Source organism: Pogona vitticeps, chromosome 4 (assembly GCF_051106095.1).
Source record: "Pogona vitticeps strain Pit_001003342236 chromosome 4, PviZW2.1, whole genome shotgun sequence".
NCBI lineage: Eukaryota > Metazoa > Chordata > Lepidosauria > Squamata > Agamidae > Pogona > Pogona vitticeps.
In genome coordinates, this window is record NC_135786.1 from 185823542 (window position 1) to 185844724 (window position 21183).

The following is a 21183-nucleotide window of genomic DNA, read 5'->3' on the forward strand; positions in this document are numbered from 1 at the left end:
GCTTTGAAATGTGATCTTTAATAATACAGTGGTGCCTCGCTGGACGATGATAATCTGTTCCACTGAAATCACTGTTTAGCAAAATCATTGTCTAGCGAAAAGCATTTCCCCATTGGAATGCATTGAAACCTGTTTAATGTGTTCCAATGGGGAAGAATCGTTGTTGTCTAGCGAAGATCAGACATAGGAAAGCTGCTTTGCGAACCGCCGATCAGCTGTTTAAATTGCTGTCTTGTGAAGCTTAGGCCCCGAAAACACCTGTTTTGTGAGCGCAGAGGAAGCTGTCAAAATCGTTGTTTGCTAAGCTGGGAACAAACATTGTCCAGCGAAATTCCCCCATAGGAATCACTGTTTTGCGAATCGCTATAGCGATCGCAAAAAGTCAATGTCTAGCGAAAAAACTCATGTGGGGTAACTGTCTAGCGAGGCACCACTGTAATAATAATAATTTATTGTGGTCAATGACCAGGGAGAATACGTTGAGGCTATCTTTGAAAGCTTCTCAAGTGCCCAAGTTAGCAATGATAAAGTGAGTGTATGCCAAGAAAAACCTCTCTCATATATATGTAATGGCTTCTTAATTAAGATTTGTTGTAGAATTTGTGGCTTTTGTTGTCTTGTTTTTTTAATTCACTTCACCATGTATTTCTTGATATTTCTGTGCAATAATATGTATTTTTAAAACTTATGTATATTCCAAATATATTATTTTTACTGTTATCTTTGCAAGGTATCTGTTATGATGAAGCAACGTAGGAATGCTGTAAAAATAAATGATATTAAAATGCTTGTATATGATGATGAATAAACTTGCACAGAATAATTTCTTTCAGTTTTGCAGAAACTATTGTCCTACTAAAGTAATATGGAACACTCACTAATCAGGAAATAGCTTATTTAGAAATTCAGATATTATAAAAGAAAATCAGATACATTCACAGTTCTAAAAATAATAATGTATCTCAGAAGTAAAATCAAGGGATTGAATTAATTTTGCCTACTATACTATTTTGCGTTTTCTGAAGATGTCAGTGTAAGTACAGTGATACCCCATTTAGTGCTCAGAATGCACTGAAAAAGAGAGGGCTAACTTGGGTGATTTTAACATTGTGCCTTATGCCTGAAGTACCAGAGGCCGAGCCTACCTCTGGCATGGAGCAGAGAGACAGGGTCTCAGGTCCCCCAAAGGTCTGGTCTAACTCCTTTAGATAGATTGGGTCCCCGTTGAGCGCCACAAAATGAATGCCCAAGTACACGTGCTGTAACAAATCATCACTAATCAAGGCCGTACTGTGCAATGTATTACTGTATAGACAAAAGTTAAAACACAATGACATCTTCTGCTAAAAGTTCAGAAACCCTGAACAAGTTAACAAATGGCGAACAAAGTTCTTTCGTATTAGTTCTTACCTCTGTTGGCCAACACACTACACTTCCTTTCCTTATCAAGAGTTGTAGGGGAAAGTATGTCCTCCTTTGCTTATTCTGAAGTTCTGAATTCATCAGTTTCAGATAAGGTTATTGCTTCATGTTTGATTTCCTGCTTGCTCAGGAAAATTAGTTTTTTTTTCACAAGACTGTTGGTTTGGGGGGGGGGGTTGTAGCCTTTACCAACCATAGAAAAAAATGTTAAATCTTTAAACTGTGCTCAGATTTTCAGAGCCATCTGCAAACAATTCTCCACCTCCAGACTGGGATTCTGAAGAACTATCTCCTGTTTTTGGGATGTCCGCTGCAATGAAGAAGAACCTGGGCCTGACTGCAAGTTTTTCCCCTTCTGTGTTAGCAACAGGACGTAAGTCAAGTCTGTAAATCTGCCCAATCAACATTTTTTTTCCTTTTCTAGGTCTGAGAAAGTGAGACGTTGCTTTCATTGCACCACTTAAGCTTTTGGCTAAAATAGCTTCTGTTACCAGCCAGGCTCCAACTAGTAGACAAGAGATTCTGAAACAAAATGCAGATGAGCCTATAATGTGTGTCACCAACACACATTTAGACTAAGCTGAGACAGCTAGGAGTGTCATCCTTCTTCCATCCCCAAATCTAGTAGGAAGCGTATATACTAAAAAAAGAAGTGGGATGTGAAAAGTGGGCATGTTTCTAGCTGTGAAAAAGAAAATACTTCCCCTGCCCCATGCTAATATTTCTCCTGCTGTCAATAGAAATAATACAGTTGATAAGTCTTTAGATCTCTCTAATAGCTTTTCTGGTTTTCACTGTTAAGAAAAAAGCCACGTAAGTGCTGAGAGCTCCAAAGCCCGGCTGAGGCAAATGACACTCCATGATGTGGTTCAACCGCATGTGAAAGAGTCTTCCTGTAAAATCATCAATGGTAACTGCTTAATGAGCAAAGATTCACAAGAGGATCACCATGTGCAGGAGGCAGTCCTGAAATCTTTCAGCAAATCATCCCCAAAGGAAGAACTTGCACTTCCAATAAAGGAGGAAATTGCTGCCTTTTGCAATCCACCTTTGCCAAAGGATGCCCTGGAATCAGGCACCTCTAATGCTGTGAAGGTAAGTTTAAGACCATTATTCTTGCATAAATACATATCTCTGCACCAAGGAGGGATCGAGTTTCTTTTGTTCCTTTGCCAAATTGAAGTACATTTTCCTGTAGAAAAACCACACAACTTTTGTAAAGAGCAATTTTCTCCTGCTTATTTGTGCATCTAGAATGGAGGTAAAGAGAAAGGTGAACAAACAAAGACTGGAAAATCTCTGGAAGTTAGTATAGAGATTGTGTTCTCGAAGGCTTTCACAGCCAGGAACCAATGGTTGTTGTGGGTTTTTCTAGCTGTTTGGCCATGTTCTGGAGGTTTTTTCTTCCTATAGAGCTTGTTTGAATCCTAATTGTGTTGATAGGTCACAGATGACCATGAACCAAAGAGTAAGAGACTGAGACCGGGACTTGGAGTAGGTGAGCCAGCATCTGTACTTCAGCCAAATCCTTGCCGATTGAAAAAAGACACACTTCACAACAAGCAAGGTATTTTGACTTGTTATGTTATGGAAAGAGGAGAATGTCAGACTGTTTCCTGTTTTAATATTTTATTGTAGAATCATAGAATATTTGAGTAGGAAGGGGCCTACAAGGCCATTGAGTCCAATCCCCTGCTCAAGGCAGGAATCTAAATCAAAGCAGATCAGACAGATGGTTGTCCACATATCTCTTGAATGCTTCCAGTATTGGAGTGTTTACAGCCTCCCAAGGTAATTGGTTCCATTGTCATACTGCTCTAACAGTTAAGAAAATTTCCTGATATCTAAACATACTCCCAATTATATGAGTCAATGTTAGACTATGCTACCTTTTCATGCACCATGGGGTAAACTTGTAATTTACTTCTTTCTTAATCTCTTTTACATTTTGCCATGTTTATGATGTGTGCAGTAGTGGCTGTCATTTGTATTGCTTTCTGTTTGCTTATATAAGTAGTAGACAACCTCAGCAAGTCTAGATCCCACCCCATTGCATCCCTACCACTATGTCATTGTTTAAAGAAGAATGCCCAGTTTTCCATCAAAATTCAGGAGCCCAGTTTTCATCCTAAATTTAGCAGCACTTTTCGAGATGGCTGGGGACCACAGAAACAAGCTTGGGAGCTGTGTGTCCTAAGACAGACAAAGAGGATAGGGATAAAAATAATTATGTGATTTTTAGAACATCTGTTACTTTTACACCTTCTCTTCTTTTGAAGATAAAACAACTTTGGAAAGCGTGCAGTGGAGTATAGATCCGGGAGCTGACCTTTCCCAATACAAAATGGATGTTACCCTAATAGACACAAAAGTAAGCAATCTTGAAGAGAGGACTAAAAGAACAAACTGCGTTGTGTTATGGTTTTTTGCTCTGTGAAGCTTGGCTTAAAGTAGAATAATGTTGCCTTTCTTTAATTAAAAATTAAATTTGGTAAGAATGACTAAAATTAAAATTAATTGCTAATTGTGCAATTATTTAGATCCAGTTCAAGCATTTGATTTCTGGTTTTTGTTAATAGTAAGCTGGGGGATGTCTGTTTGAGAGTGTTTCTTTGCCCATAGAAAAATAATCTGTTAGGGAAAATTTCTCTATCTTGTTTTTTATTCAGGAAAGTTACCCTGTAGGAGTCTTACTAAGAGTGTTATAATTAATTGAACCATAATGGGCTTGCTGGGTTTTAAAAAGTTTTTTCTTGAGTTATGGAATGGTTGCCTTCCTCAAATGTAACAGTTTATTTGCTGACATTCACCTGAATTTATGCATCTGCTAATGACATTTATGGGATAGATTTTTGACTGTGTGGAAGTTTACAGAGTCCTCACTTGGACAAATATTTGAAGAATATATTCCTTGTGGTAGTCTGCTGCTAGTAATGTAGTATTCATATTGTTCAAACAAAATCCAAACAGGTTTTACTTCAGGTCTCAAACAGCAAATTTTAGCATATCTATCTTGCTAAATAGTACCCTTGAAAAAAGTACGGTTAGGCCTACTGCATGGGGGGATGCTTTAAAGCTTTTGTATAGACTTCAGGTAGGCAATAGTAGTCTCTGAATTGGAAATATATTCTATAAATATGAATTAAAAATGTAACCACAAAGCTATGGCAGATTTGTAGGGTCTTTTCTTTAAGACACTTTTATTTTATATGAAGAAATTAAATACAAATGGCTAGGAATCCTCTTTTTAATGACATTTAAATTAAAGAAATTACATAGTTGTTTTCAATCTTTTAAACGTTTGGGTACTATAATAGTTTTATAACTATGTTGTACAAAAGGAAGGCACCCAAGCCAGAACTGGAGTAGAGACCATGGATATGGACTACACGTATGTCAGTGATAGTATATTGTTAAGAAAGAAGAATCAAGAACAGGAGAAAGCAAGCAGTCCAAGTAAGTTAGGTTTTTAAAATATAATTTGAATAGTAAAAGTAAATGACAGAATATGATACTAGCATATCACTTTGCTAGTGTATGCTGTTGTGTTATCTTAACTATAATAGGCTATAGGGATGTGCCACTCTTTTTTCTTTTTTAACTCTGAATCAGAATCTTTCATTCTGGGTGTTCCACCTGACAGACCCACTAAGTCGAGTGGGGTATAAGCGTCAGTAAGAAATAAATAAATACACCTAAATTGTGCTCACCTGGAAGGAGGACGGGTTGAAAACTTCATCGCCTAAGACAGGCCAAGCTCTGCTCTAGATTTCTGTTAGAAAAGTAAACTGCCGCTCGTACTTGCTGGGAGCTTAGTCTATCCTAGGACAGTGGTTCTTAACCTTTGTTACTCGGGTGTTTTTGAACTGCATCTCCCAGAAACCCCAGCCAGTACAGCTGGTGGTGAAGGCTTCTGGGAGTTGCAGTCCAAAAACACCTGAGTAACCCAAGGTTAAGAACCAGTGTCCTAGGAGATAAAGCCTTCCTAGCCTTTCTCCAGGTGAGCACAATTTAGGTGTTTGTAGCGATGGGTCTAGTGGATGAAACTCCCAGAATGGAGAATTTTAGGACTGAACCAAAAAGAAATTGCATATACCAAATGGGCTGTATATGGGGCTATTGCAAAAGACAATTTATAAGTACTGTATCCTGTCTTCTTTAGAAGGCTAATCACCAGATACACATAACCTTTGTTTGTTGTGATTTTCTAGTCTTTGCAGGAATCTTGATCTGGAATACCCAAGGGAATCTGTACTACTTGCATATGTTGTTCTGAGAACTGAGACTTTCTACATACGTAGCTAATTTCCCAGGAGTAGTAAATTAGGGTTAGTTATTCCTCCCTCACTGGCCTCTATAAAATCTCTCATGGAAATGTGTCTGGGAAAAGCAGGTCCACATAGAACGTGTTGAAGTAATACAAATTGAATGCAACTAAGACATGTGGCATTGTGGCAGGTCGGACATCTCCAGGAAAGAGTGGAATTGACACACTAGTTTTAACTGTGCAAATGAACTCCTAGGCACTGTTAAGACCTGGGTGTCCTGGCTCAGGGATTAATCCAGGAGTAGACTCTCGCTGTGAACCTGTGTTTTCAAGGGAATGTAACACCATCCCTGTTCCCTGATCTGCCTTTCAACAGACCAGGATCACCTTTGTCTTGTCTGGATTAAGTTGCCGTTTATTCCCCTCATCCCATCCCTTGTTGACACCAGACACCAATTTAAAACCAAACAGCTTCTTTGGAATTAGACTGAAAGGCGAGAGAGAGAGTTTAGTGTCATCAGCGTACTATCTAAAGAAACTGAAAAATTGGTAAGGTTTATTTTATTTATAGGGATGAGTTGGGAGATGATCTTGGGGCTACAGAACTGCTCCAGTTGCCCACTCTTGCCTTAAGCAACATTAGAAAGTGAATTTTTCCTTTTAACAATTTTAACCTGTACAGTATATTTATGTCTGACAAAAATTCCTGAAAAGCTAAGAAATAATCCTGCTTGATCTTTTTAACAGTGATAATTAGGGCAACAATGTGAACTAAATTCAATTGTCACTCCTAACTCAAATGGCCCAGTGAATCAATGGGAACTTAATATCTTAGAGCTTGATTCAGTCAATGGTTGTGCTCTAGTTCAGTGGTTCTTAACCTTTGTTACTCGGATGCTTTTGAACTGCAACTCCCAGAAACCCCAGTCAGGACAGCTGGTGGTGAAGGCTTCTGGGAGTTGCAGTCCAAAACTCCCGAGTAACCCAAGGTTAAGAACCAGTGCTCTAGTTAATACTAACACTGGATTTAGGCTTTTATGCTAGTTGAAAGGTTGAAAACTTGATTTCCTTTGTTTTATTCTAAAGATACAATCATCATGTTTCATAAGCTCAGATTTTAAGAATAATGTTAATCGTCACTGCTATTTATGTTTGTTCATAGGTGTGGAGAAGAGAGAAAATGATACCTTGGCAGAAATATTTGATCGGACATCGTGTGAAGAATATGAATCCTATTTAGATGATGAAAATTTTCCTGAGTCTTCTCAGGAAGAAGAAGAACGAAAGACAGAAACATCAACAGTAAAGAAAAACCTGCAGAGTACTTACTTGCTTTTTAGATTTTCAGTCAGGGCACATACATTAATGTAGGAAAGTATGATTATCTGTTTCTATATCTGGGTTCAAGGAACATATTTTTTTCTCATTTACATTTTCATTATTTCTCATTTTCAAGGACTGAGACATTTATACAAAGCCATGGTGTAGGATATATTTTTTTCCTTTTCAGTTAGATTTATGACAGTATTGTGCTTTCTCTAAGCAAAACTTAAATTTATATCATGTTGTATATACTTTTTTCAGGGTATGAAAACAAACAAGATAAAATAAAACAGAAGGCTTTTGTGGAACCGTATTTTAAAAGTAATGAAAGGTAAATGCAGCATATTTGTAAAAATTATCCTCTAATATTTACAAATTAGATGATAATTAGAGGAGGAAAATTCCTACATAATACAAATCAAATGGGAGTATTTGTTAATATTACATTAATAGAACATGACTGTTGTCTCTTATTTGCTCTATAAATGCATAGTGAAGCTCTTTTCTCCATTGAAGTGCAAGTAAGTTCAAGAGGAGACATATGCCAATGTAATATTAAAAGTAAATGTATCCTTCATATATTTTTCCTTTCAATAGACAGAGAGAAACATCAATATCTGCTGTTTTCTTCCCTTTTTTTCACAGCAAAAATTGTTGGGCTACACTATAACATTCCTTTACACTTGCTTTTACTAGTTTCTAGTATATGTACCATAACTCTTTCCAATTCACAAGGAAGCAGTAAGATGAAAGGCAATGGAATGTATCTATCACTACAGTAGGTTAAGATACACTATTGTACATTGTTGGTTCTGAGCCTGTTTTCGGTAGTTCTTGTTCCAGAACTGCACATTCCAGTCTGTTCGAATGAATAGAGGTATAAAAATAGGTTGCATAATAATATCCCTCTGTCCAGTATGCCATTGAATAATCGCTATGGTCAGGTCCTTTTGAAGTCAGAAGGATTTCCATGATAATTGCCTTACACATTGAGAGTGTGATACCTTTTATTGGACCATTAAAAAATCAAACAAATAGCAAGCTTTCAGGCTAAGCACACCTCCTCCTCCTTTTCTTTTTTTAGTGCTGTAAATAACAGGAAGTATAAAGTGGCGAAATATTTAGAAGCACTTTGCTAGATTTACTGCCACAGTGATGATGTGGTCCTGTTTAATGTATATACATAACTAACTACAAACCAGTAGAAAAATCAAATTGCTAAAGCAATTTTGTAACTTGATGAAACATTATAGTCACATAGCTTCCTTGTGCAAAAGTATTATTTGGGCCATCAAGTTTAGTTTCTTTAGTTTCTCAATTTGTCTTCCAGAAGGAATGCGGTACTAGATTTTCCTCATATTGAGGTTGTACGAAAAAAAGAAGAAAGAAGAAAATTACCTGGCCACACCTGTAAGGAATGTGAAGTAGTAAGTATGTAAATTACCATGCAGTGAGCCTCATAGTCTGTTCTGTTTTTGTTTGTTTATTTGTTTGTCTCTTAACTTCCTGCTTTTTTTTGGTACAGTGCATGAGCTGTGCTTTAAATTTCAAATGAGATGATTATATCTGAAGTATTAACTGAAGAAGGGCAGAGCATATGCTGTGCCATATTTTTGAATATTGGTCTACTTGTTTATCTTTGAAGCCTATTGCATAGTCATGCTACATCTGTATTGAGTTCCATGTTTTAAGAAGGATGTAGATAATTGTGACATGTATAGAGTATCAGAATGGTGAGGGGGCTGGAAACAAAGTCCTATAAAGACTGGTTGAAAGAGCTGGCTATGTTCAATGTGGAGAAGAGAAGATGAAAGGGAAAAAGGATAGTGATCTTTAGCTGTCCAAAGGGCTGTCATGCAGGATTAGAATTAAGGTGTGAAAATGGCAAGGAAGCAGGTTTTAGCTGACTGTTAGGAAAAGTGATCTGAGATAGCAGCTAATAAGACATGGAACAGCCTGCCTTGCAATGTATTGAGCTGATATCACTGGAGGCATATTACATAGAGGCTGGACAGTAAGCTCACAGGATTTTAAATTCTCCATTTAGAGGGAGATATAGTTTAGCTAGAAGACACCCACTTTGAACTCTAAAATTTTATGAGTTTGATGCAGATCAAGACATGGCTACCAGATGAGTGGAAGCTAAATTTCCCACCTCATCTTTACTCAGAAGCTCTGCCCAAAGTCTACTTTGAACACCCATGGGCCCTCTGGAATAACATAAGCTGTCCCACAAATGACTGAGGAGGAAGGGAAAAGTCTCCAAAAATTGGCTGGAGGTGACTTCAACAAGTGGACCTTCTCCCCAACCTTGTTTTCAGGATTACAGTGGTGCCTCGCTTGACGAAGATAATCCGTTCCGGCAAAATTGCTGTACAACGAAAACATTATCAAGCGAAAGTAAAAAATCCATTAGAATGCATTAAAACCGGTTAATGCGTTCTAATGGGCGAAATACCTCACTGTCCAATGAAGATCCTCCATAGGGCAGCCATTTTCTGGTGCCTGTAATGCGAGAAATCCGTCCTTAACACAGCGGGGAGCCATTTTGAAACCCAACGATCAGCTGTTTTCTGATCGTCGTTAAGCGAAAAATCGGTTCCTGAAGCAGGGAACCGATCATCATCAAGTGGTTTTTTTCCTATTTAAACATCGTTTTGCGATCGCAAAAACATTGTCATGAAGCGATTTTGTCGTGGAGCGGGGTAATCGTTAAGTGGGGCACCACTGTACTACACTCTTTCCCTGTGCTGTAGTCCATGTCGGTTTCCTTTGACCTTTGGAGCAGCTTTGCAGACAAGGGTGCCGGGGAAGGAAATGGAGGGAATTAATGTTTCACGGGGCCTAGTTATCTGAATCCACCCCATGGGTTGTCTACAGAGATTTCCATACAGATCCACACTGTTTTATATCAGAGGTCCCCAACCCCCGGTCCATGGTCATGGCAGGACCAGGCCGTGGAGACAGATCTCTTCCCCCCCCCCCGCACGCATGCACTCTCCCCATGTATCCCACCCGCACACACGGCCTGCCACCCCAACCTGTCCGTGGATCAGAAAAGGTTGGGGACCACTGTTTTATATAAAAGCCCTGGATTTTGAAAACAGAGTATGTAAATTCTAATTGAGACCCCAGTGTATTTTCCCAAGCACTTTTACAGGGAGTTCCTACAACATCCATTTCTGATCTGCAGTTTCAGACACTGCTGCTCTGGAAGTTCTCTGACTTCAGTAGTGCCTGTACAGATAGCATGAGTGATGTAGCAAGAAGGGAACCTCAGAAGTTGCCTGTGTGGTTCTTGGGATCACTCAGGATTTTTCTGACTGTATTTAGATTGAACATTTTTCCTATATGGTATTTCGTCATTAGGAGAATGATACACCTTTATAATTTTATCTGCTGGTTTTTCTAATTTAAGCACTTTTGAATCCACTGGAAGTTACTGGAGTGCAGCAAATACCTTAATTGTATCCAGTTATGCTGTTATGAGCATCTGTTGTAGCCAGTGTAGTGTAGTGGATAGAGTGATGGACTAGGGCTCTGCAGACCAACGTTTGAATCCCTGCTTAGCCGTGAAAACTGACTAGGGGAGTGGAACGGTAAAATCACTCCTTAAATATCTCACTTTACCTTTCAAAGCCCTCTTAGGATCGCTATAAGTTGGCTCTGACTTAACGGCAGATAATTAACTAACTAATTCATCTGATTAGTTTATGTGATCTATTGGAGTACATAGGTACATTTTCTATTATAGTACCCCTGACTGATAAAATAATGATTATTGTTTTAGGTTTTGGGGCTGTTTGGCTGTGTTCTGGAGGTTTTTCTTCCTAATGTTCCATCAGTCTCTGTGGCCGGCATCTTCAGAGGACAGGAGTTAGAACACAGACAACTCCAGTCCTCTGAAGATGCCGGCCACAGAGACTGGCAAAACATTAGAAAGAACAACCTTCAGAACACAGCCAAAGAGCCTGAAAAAACTATAACAACCATTGGATCCCGACTGTGAAAGCCTTTGAGAATACATTATTTTTTTAACTTTCTCTTTTTTTCTAATTTTTTAATTATTTATTTAAAATACTTTTACCCCACATTTTCTCCTTAAAAGGACCCAAGGAAGCTTACATGATTAAAAAAAATCTAAACCGCAGAAGCCTGTGCTGCAGGGTCAGAAGATCCAGCAGTCGTAAGATCTAATCCACGCAACGGAATGAGCACCCGTTGCTTGTCCCAGCTCCCGCCAACCTAGCAGTTCGAAAGCATGCAAATGCAAGTAGATAAATAGGGACCACCTCGGTGGGAAGGTAAACAGCGTTCCGTGTCTAAATCACACTGGCCATGTGACCACGGAAAGATTGTCTTCGGACAAACGCTGGCTCTATGGCTTGAAGAGCGGGATGAGCGCCGCCCCCTAGAGTCGGACACGACTGGACAAAAATTGTCAAGGGGAACCTTTACCTTTACCTTTTATGCAAATATTAAAAGGAATTACCTTTACCTTTTATGCAAATATTAAAAGGAATTAAATAAGTATTATATTAAAATGGTTTTAAAAAATCAGTACTAAAACACATTTAGAAGCAACAGAGCACAATAATTCATATTAAAAACCCATCTCAGGCAGCCAGTCACTAGGAGAAACCTGCCTGCTTTTTTACTGCTTTTCTAATTCAGCTTCTTCCATTTAAAAAGAATATGTCAATAGGTTTCTGAAATGGAATCTAAGGTGCTTTTTAAAAAGCTTTGCTAGAATTTTTGGTATAACATAATTTAATTTATAGCCCACTGTGAAGCTCAGTTATCTTTCCAACATATGTGAGATCCAGTGGGGGGAGGACATAGAGCAGCACTGTGTCTTGTGCCAAGATTTGTGCGTGAACAGTTTTAATTTCCTGTCTCTGCGCAGTGCAGTGCTTTTCCTCTCCATGGACCTAATTCTTGTTACATTTTGGTGAGTTGCACATAGTAGTAATTATGTTGATTAAAAAACACTTGGGTGGTGGACCTTTTTTCTCAGGTAAAGAATTTCTAAGACTAAGGGCAGAATTCTTAAGCATTTTTGGAAAGGGGGCATTTAGTATAAACAATCTGAGAGGAGTGTTTTCACCAACGATTGTGGAATGTCAGCAATGGCATTTCACCCAAGTGATGGGATTAGAGGCAGAAGACCTCCAGATCAGGGTAAGGCTAAAAGGAAAAAAAAATCAATGTATACTGTAAGTTTGAATGTAGTACATTGATTACCACTTGGGATTTTGAATGGAGTCTTAACAACACAAGGATGTCTCCTGGGAGTAAATGGATAGTATACTGCATCATTACAAATATAATTTCTGTTTCGGATAAGATCCTTTTTACTTTTTTTTCAAAAACATAGCGAGCTAGTTATCTCTGGAAGTATACAGTCAAAATGCAAAGGTTGTTTTGCCTCCCACACAGGTTTCTCAGGTGTAAACTGTTTCTGTTCTACTTAGCTGTAATACTTAATAATCTTAGCTAGAGCTATCCTCTTTTTAAAATGTTATAGCGTATCTGCCAACATCAGTTCCTATGGAAGTGAATTCATGTTGTGTGTATAGGAAGGCTACAGCCAGTTGAATTCACTGGGTTACTCATTAAAAAGAGCTGTGTCAACAACAGTGCTTCTTTCTATGTTCCATTTTGTGGCTGCTTAAAATGGGGCAGCTGGTCATTTGGGAAGAGGGTGTTGCTTTTGGTCTGTTTCACAAATGATTAGCCTTCCCGCCAGAAATGCTGAGTGAGGCTGATCTTTACATCCATGTAAGCAATTGTGTGTGGATAGAAGACAGGATTAGTCTTTGATTTCACCAGAGATAGAATGGTCGTTGCCTCCTGCACCATGCATAGCATCGCAAACATGCACTTCTCAGGCTTATGCACTGGTGGCATTTTGTATTGCCTAACTAAGGAAAAAATTATTCTTGTGACAGTTATGAGCCAATTTTTGCTACACTCAGCATCATAAATCTATGCTTGCTATGTATTTATTGATTTTAGTTGTGTTTATGCAATTTATGTCCTACTTTTCCACTAAAGAAATAGCGTGCAAGATAATTAACAAGATACCGATAAGTATAATTAAAGCATTAAAGCTCAGTATCTCTCTCCCTCTCTCTAAGCCGCATCAACAAGAAATAACTGTACCCAGCAGAATTTTCTGCTAACCAGGGCTTAGACTCCTTAACCTCAAAATTGTTGTGTTGGAAGGAGGGGAAAGGATTTAATCTGTGTTAAGTTCCTTAGAGGTGAAATAAAATATCATAAATAAATGTGTATCGAAGTACCTAACATGCAAACATGCATATACATCCATGTCTTTGCCTTTTATGGGATACGAAACAGAGTTTGCAAATGGAATCCAGAAGGATGTGCTCATGGACACTTGGGAGGGACTGAGGAGCTTGGTTGTGTGGGCAGTGGCAAGGCAGTGATTTCAGTGATACAGAGTCAGTGCTGATTCCAACTCTGAAGATCTTCTGTATCATTGTAGGTTTTGCACAGTAAACTGGATGATACCCCTTTCCTTCCTGAGTCTTTTGTCTGTTAAATCACACAAAGGCCTTGTCCTCCCCGACCCCTTTTTCCTATAGCGTAGTGAAATTTGCTTTCAGTTCATGGCAACAAAATGGCACAGGGTCTCAGTGCTACTGTTGAGCAGCATTGCTGGGTGTTAATTCGTGCTTCCTGGAGAAGGCTTAGTCCCATTTAGTATATAAGTAGCAAACTGCTGAATGATTCTGTGTTTGCAGCTGAAAGCAAGGGCTTGGCAGAGTTCCATATAGCCCTGCATTTCTTTACTTAGGGTTACTGTTCTAGAAAAGACCCTGATGTTGGGAATGTGTGGAGGCAAGAGAAGAAGGGGACGACAGAGGACAAGTTGGTTGGACAGTGTCATCGAAGCTACCAACATGAATTTGACCCAACTCCAGGAGGCAGTGGAAGACAGGAGGGCCGACGTGCTCTGGTCCATGGGGGTCACGAAGAGTCGGATATGACTTAACGACTAAACAACAACAGCTGTTCTAGATCAGGAGGTTCTAGCTTCCTGCTATCCTCTACCCTAGACTGGGATTGGAAATAGTATATAATGGAAGAGTTGTTGAGGAATGGCTTTAACGCTCAAACGTAGAATAAAGCTTCATATTTAAAATAAGATTTGCAGACAAATGCATGAAATGACAATTGAAAAACACTGGGTGGAGGTGACCAAAGATGCTGTTGTATCATGTTTTGTTTTAGTTGGGCAGTTCATTTTTTTGATAGTGCCCTTATCAAGTGAAATATTTGCATGTGTAAGCAAGCCTTCAAGAATTGACACGTTAACTATCCCTGTTTGTTCTATACTGATTTTTCCCTCCTATACTAGAACAAAAAGAATTCTCATCCTTTCTTGATCATGGAAATTTGAAAATGTGATCTCTTTGTCCTTTTAATGATGCATTGGAGTTTGGAACATGCACTGCTGTCAGATTTCTAGTTAAACTGGAATGTGAATTTCCTCTTGAGAAAAGAAATTGTGGAATTGTGTATTGTCTTTATTACACAGTTCTGACAGGGACTTTGGCTTGAAGTACAGAACATTATCCTTGTGTTTAATCCTAGCAGAATAAAAAGTTTTCTTAGCTTAATGTACTCTAGAGCCTCTATAGTGAACCTTTGTTTGTGTGCTTGTGGGCTTTTAGCTGTTTCTGAGATTAATGAAGAGACAACTGAATTTTATTTTCAGCAGCTTAGAACTGCTAAGTCGCAAAGAAACTGACTTAACAGTTTTCTAGACCCCATGCCTTGAAGCAGCAGACTTTGTACTTAAATGTTTTAAGGAGAAGATGGGAAAACACTTCAGTACATTTAAAAGTGCTAAATAAATACTACGTGAATAATAATAAAAATAGGGCAACAGGTATCCATTCTAAGGGGCACTTCATATATTAGCATGGCAAGGCCAGCACAGGCATTGGGAGGGTGGAGTGGCATTTAGATATGTAGCTAAGTACAGTTTTAACATGATTAGATATGTAGATAAGTACAGTTTCAGGTAAAACACAAAATGAGCTTAGCTGAATCAAACCAAGCACTAGCATTCTTGTCCTGGAGTGGGCACCCAAGTGCCATGAGAATGTAGGCCTCAGCACAGTAGCACCTTCCTGCTTAGGATCCCCAGCATGTGCTCTGCTTCAGATACTGTTTCTCTTAACCAAGATTCTGCATTATCTCTTAGTATTATGCAGATTTTCCAGAAGCAGAGAGAGAAAAGAAGGTAGCTACCTGTTCAAGGCATCGATCACGCTATGTTCCTCCTGCCACACCAGAACATTTCTGGGAAGTTGGGTTTCCCTCCACCCAGATGTGTATTGAAAGAGGTAAGTTTATAAAATACTCATCCATCAGAAGAGTAGATCCATGTCTTCAATGTAGTAACCACGTTCCCTCTCCAATATTAATAATAATAAAATAAAATAATAGCACTAACAGGCTAACATATCCTGGTTATGGAATGCTGTCTCCTTGGAGGCCTGATTGGTGCTCTCTTTATTTTGTCATCAAGCTAAAATCTAGCTGCTTACCCAAGTATTTGGAGACTATCTTGGCCCTCTGTTTTGTTTTGTTGAAGAGTTAAACCTTTTCAGGTTGTTTTTAAAATGTTATTGTTTTAAAGCATTTGTCTTGTTTTCAGCTCCTTTAAAAGAATTCTGTTGGTTGTTACCCTCCCAGAAATATATTGTCATAGCATAAACTAGAAGCACTTTAATAAACAAAAACAGTAAATAAATGTTAAATAATTATTACAAAGACAGTTGGTAACAGCAATTCATAGTACATTCCAGGTCCCTGACGAATGTTCTCTCTGTAATCCTTAGACTTCCCACTTTGGCAGACCAATACTATTATCTGCCAATTACAAATGCAGAGCTGAGTCAGGGCACAACTGCTCAGCTGAAACAATGTGAATTAATCCACTGTGGAATTGCAGCTGGGAGGTTAGGTTTCCTTGGATAAATTCATTTGAGCTGATCACACAGGCGTTAGCAGAGAGAGGAGAAAATTATCAAGCAGCACTCATTAGCACCTTGTTAAGGCAACTCTGCTGTAGCTGTCTAGAGCTGCAAGAGCCACAGCTACAATACAATTAGCTTAACAATTTGCAAACAAGGGCTGGCTGCCAGTTTCCTCCTCTCTACCAATGTCCTCCTCACTCTTTGTTTGTTTGTTTTTGTTTAGGGGACCTGACACCCTCTGGTCATCCATTCAGCCATGAAGCTGAATGGATGGTCATCCATTCAGACATGAAGCTGCATTGGCTCAAGTAATTACACCATAAGAACTGGTGTATATACATTCAATTCTCAAAAGAAGTCCCAGCAGTGGAGGAAAAAAGTATGGATGGGTGGTAGACTCTGGGCTGATTTGCACATCATGTAGTCAGTGGAAAATAATACGAATCTGACCATCCCAATCCCAGAGCATTTCCCATGTTACTTGTCAAGAGTTAATGGTGGTGTAGTCACAGCCTTGGAGAATAACAATATATCTAAATTCATCCAGTCAGTCCATGGCTGAGGTGCTTTGTTCATTCCCTGTTTTACACTGGTAAATTTCTCTACGCTTCTCAGAAAGTCTAGGGAAAATGTAGCTTCAAAATGTTTTATGTTTGCTCGAAAAAAGTTATGTTTCTTTAACAAAAAGATGGCTAAAAATAAAACCTGCCCCACAATATCTTTGAAATAGTTTAAACTGGGAAACGATATAGCTTCCTTCTCAAGACTGTATGCTTTCAGTAGTTCCAAGGGTACATACTCCATAATTGATTCTGGCTGAAATTCAAAAATATATTTCTGGTTTTGGCATACTGGAAATGTATTTAATTTATATCCAGAGAGAAGTGTTCAAGTTGCAGATCCTTTTATAAACTTACCATAGACAACATACAGATTCTTTTTTTCAGTGTTAAATGCATATGGATCTTGAAAGGGGAAGCTTGGGCCACTTTCAATTCCTTTTCAAAAAACAAATTGACTTTGCCGAAATATATAATTATAAAATGTAGCAGTTGATGCAACAATTGGTGACGTTATGAAGGAATTTTCTTAAAACATGAAAATAAAATAAACTATTTTGAAGTAGGCAAGGGTTCCTCTCAGTATAGTGGTGCCTCGCTTGATGATGATAATTCGTTCCAGTGAAATTGCTGTAGAGCGAAAACATCATCAAACGAAATAAAAAAAGCCCACTGAAAGGCATTAAACCCGGTTAATGTGTTCCAATGGGCTGAAAACTCACCGTCCAGCGAAGATCCATTTTCCATGCCTGTGCAGTGAGGAATCCGTCCCTAAGCACAGCGGGGGGGCATTTTCTTCAGCCGGCGTCCATTTTGAAACCCGACAATCAGCTGTTTTTGATCGTAGTAAAGCAAAAATCGGTTCCTGAAGGAGGGAACCAAGCATTGCTAAGCGAAATTCCCCCATTTAGACCATCGTTTTGCGATCGCAAAAACCTCGTCGTAAAGCGATTTCCTCGTTAAGCGAGACAATCGTTAAGTAGGGCACGACTGTACTGTGTAATCATGCTTTCTGTTACCAAAACAGTGTCACTAAAATTCATTTCTGTTTCTTAAAGGTTATATAAAAGAAGACCTCAGTCCATGCCCACGTCCTAAAAGAAGGCAGCCTTATAATGTGGTGTTTTCTCCAAAAGGCAAAGAACAGAAAACATAGCTGAGATGTCAAAATGAGACAATCATACTTCGTTTCAATTCATATTTATGACTTGTAAAATGAGACATAATTTGGAAAATCAGGCATTCCTTTCCTTTTACAATTAATATAGACTCTATTTAATGTAAATACTTCTTGATTTTTTTATAAGTTTTTGTGTCTCATCCTGGTTTTGCACCTTGTAGTATGGAGGGCATATTTCTGTTCCTTTGAAGTTTGCAGTCCATCCCTCTACTGTCTGCATTAAAACTTGGTATAAGTTGGTATGACTTCTTCGGGCCAAGCAGTTGCAGTTGTTCACTTCAGATCTAGAAAATGTAGGTGGAAAGCTAGTGGGTGCTTCTATTTTGCACTGGATAATTTAAATAACTGATAACGTTTGCTTTTTTTTGTAATTTTGAAAAATAACAAATAAACTGCATTTTCTTAATTTATGTCTCTTAACACTGGTTCTTTCCAAAGCATTTTATTCTGGGATTCAGTGCATATATCACAACAGTTCTTCACCTCATAGATACTTTAGTGTACATAATTAGCTTATTACATCATGTTGTTGCAAAGTTCCACTAAAACCTATGATCGAAATTTGCTTTTTGGTTTCCAAAGGTAGAGGAGGTTTTCTGAAAGTAGAGTTGCTATATTGTATTTTTTCTCTGTCCCTTCCCTCATGTTTGTGCATGTTTGGCAAACTATTGTTGGTTAGTTATGCTGGGGTAAATGGAGTGCCATAAACTGCAGCAGGAAATTACCATCACTTAATAAGTTGTTGCGTGTAACCTTCATTGAACACTAACCAATACGCCTTGCATGCAGTGCAGTGACTTTTTTACTAGTGATAATTTGCAGTTCCAGTTAACACCCCTGCTGTAGCAACTCACCAAGAAGAATCTGGTCTTTATGTGCAAAGTTCTGGACACAAATCAAATTTGAATTGCTCTGTTTTAGCATATTTTAATAACTTTGGTTTGTTCACAGTTAACCTCTACCCAATATGGCTGAAGCTAAAAAGAAATATAGGCAGTATAGTGTTGATTATTTGAAGTTCAGCTTCATTGCATTGCTGTCGGACAAACATATGCCCATGTGCCTTTTGTGCAACAGTTTTAAGTAATGATGCTAGGAAGCCATTCAAGCTAGAGGATCATTTGAGAATGTGTCACCCTGATGAGAGAATGAAAGATTTAACATATTTTAAAACAGTGGTTCTTAACCTTGGGTTACTCAGATGTTTTTGAACTGCAACTCCCAGAAACCCCAGCCAGCACAGCTGGTGGTGAAGGCTTCTGGGAGTTGCAGTCCAAAAACACTTGAGTAACCCAAGGTTACAAACCACTGCTTAAAACACTGAAAGAAAAACTTCAGAAAAGAACCACGGTGAACAATATGTTCGCTTCAATGTCAAAAAGAAACAAAGATGGATTGTGAGCTTACAATATCTCATTACTCACAGTAAAATCTGGAAAGTCTCATACTATCGGGGAACAGCTGATTCTGCCAGCCATTGAAGAGGTTTTAAAAACTGCTCTACACAAGCCTGCATATGATATACTCATAATAATTCCCTTGAGCAACAATACAGTTCAAAGATGCATTGATGAAATGAGCCATGATGTTGAAAGCTTCTTAAGTAATTATCTGCAAACGATCCATTTTTCTATTCAAATTGATGAGTCGACATTACGTGGGAATGAAGCACTATTATTGGCATATGTTTGTTTTGTTATGAGCCAAGAAATCCACGAAGATTGTGCCATTCACGAGAATTTTGACAACCGATACTAAAGGCAAATCAATATTCAAAGTTTTGAAAGAATATTTATGGAAAAAGCAATCCCTTTATCAATTATAATTTCGCCAGCAGCAGACAGAGCACCAGCTATGTTTGGGCACTATCGAGGTTTTATGAGCCATTTAAAACAATATGTACCAGGGTCGTTTACAATTCACTGCATTATTCACCGACCACATTTAGTAGCTAAAAATCTGAGTGCTAAATTGTATCAATCTCTTCAATTCGTCAGAAACACAGTAAACAAGATTCACGGCAACACGTTGAATTCTAGATTATTTGCTCAATTGTGTGATGAAAAAGACAAGCTTTCATCAATTACTCCTTCACAGTAAAGTATGCTGGCTGTCGAAAGGCTTATGTTTGACAAGACTTTTTTTCACTTTTTGAGACTATTTTAGAGTTTTTGGATGCTAAAGATCCTGTTTTGAAAGAAAATTTAATCAAATGGAAACCAGGCATTGCTTACTTAACGGATTTGTTTAGTAAATTCAATCAGATTAACTTGCAGTTGCAAGGTGACAATCTAAATTTAATAAAAACAAAGTCTATCATTGCATCTTTTCTTGCCAGAATGAATCTGATGAAGCAAAATATTGGATGACATGAATTTTCCCAGTTCCCCAACTTGTTGTTGACAAATGTCCACGGTGATGATGTTTTGGTCTATGTTCAACATTTACAGGTCCTTCACATGGACTTTAAAACCAGATTTGATGATGTGTTGACTATGGAAATACCACAGTGGATTATCATTCCATATGGTGAGATTATTTAGTTGCATTTTGTGTTTTTTCAATAAAGGTATGAATAAAAATTGTATAGTTTTTTTTCTACACTTGTACACTCTTTCAAAAAAACCAAAACCTCACAACATGTTTGAAGGTAATAGGTTTAGGAAAATGCAATATTAGGTAGGCAGGGAAAACAAATAAGTCGGCAAGTGGTCTACGGGGCAAAAAAGTTTGGGAACCTATGATTTACAGGAATATACGAGTAACTTGAACTTGAAAACTGAAACCAGAGATTACATGAGGGCTATAAGTATTGCAACTCTGAAAAGAAAGTTACAAATTCAACTCCAGTAGCTTTGCCTGCTCCTGAAAGACATTGTTCTAAGAACACACACACAGAGTTAATTTGAATACTTTCCCCAGCATTTTATGGATAAAAATGTTTATGCTCCTTAGCTACCTTTTTTTCCCAATAAATGCCTATATGTAAGATTGGCATCGCTGGCTCTGTGGTTTAGGTATCTGGCTGCAGAGCTAGAGGTTGAGAGATTGATTTCCCACTGTACTTCCTACAAGTACAGCCAGCCTGTGTGGCCTTGGGCAGGCTGCACGGTCCAAGGGTGCCCCCGATAAAGGGAATGGTAGAGCACTTCTGAGTAGTCTCTACATGGAAAACCCTGAAAAGAGTTGGCGTAAGTCAGAATCATCACATGATAATTATTAAGATTGGCATTTTGTTAGAGAGTAATCTGTTATTTGTTTCATGGCAGAAGTAAATTAAAGCAGAGCTTGGAAAAGTCAGTGAAGTAGCATCTGATTAACAGTTAATATATTAGAGCTAGTAGTTACTTCAACATACTGGCACTAGTCATTTAAGGAGAGTAATGCATTATTAATATGTTTCTAATGCATTTT

General features: G+C 38.3%; 1 protein-coding gene across 9 annotated transcripts in view; it reads left to right on the forward strand.

The window, feature by feature from the left end:
• Positions 1-18175, forward strand: part of RBBP8 (RB binding protein 8, endonuclease) — a 44698-nt gene extending 26523 nt beyond the window's left edge. For 2 of the 9 annotated variants that reach the window (XM_078392614.1, XM_072998845.2), the window contains 10 exons: positions 1653-1795; positions 2225-2517; positions 2866-2989; positions 3702-3793; positions 4764-4878; positions 6852-7010; positions 7274-7343; positions 8343-8443; positions 15252-15393; positions 17648-18175. In XM_078392614.1, the coding sequence (XP_078248740.1) occupies positions 1653-1795; positions 2225-2517; positions 2866-2989; positions 3702-3793; positions 4764-4878; positions 6852-7010; positions 7274-7343; positions 8343-8443; positions 15252-15388 (1234 nt within the window). In that variant the 3' untranslated portion in view covers positions 15389-15393; positions 17648-18175. Of the gene's footprint in view, positions 1-1652; positions 1796-2224; positions 2518-2865; positions 2990-3701; positions 3794-4763; positions 4879-6851; positions 7011-7273; positions 7344-8342; positions 8444-15251; positions 15394-17647 lie in introns of those variants that run through there. The other 7 variants (XR_013544768.1, XM_072998846.2, XM_072998848.2 and 4 more) reach the window with 7 other exon arrangements.
• Positions 18176-21183: the final 3008 nt, after the last annotated feature.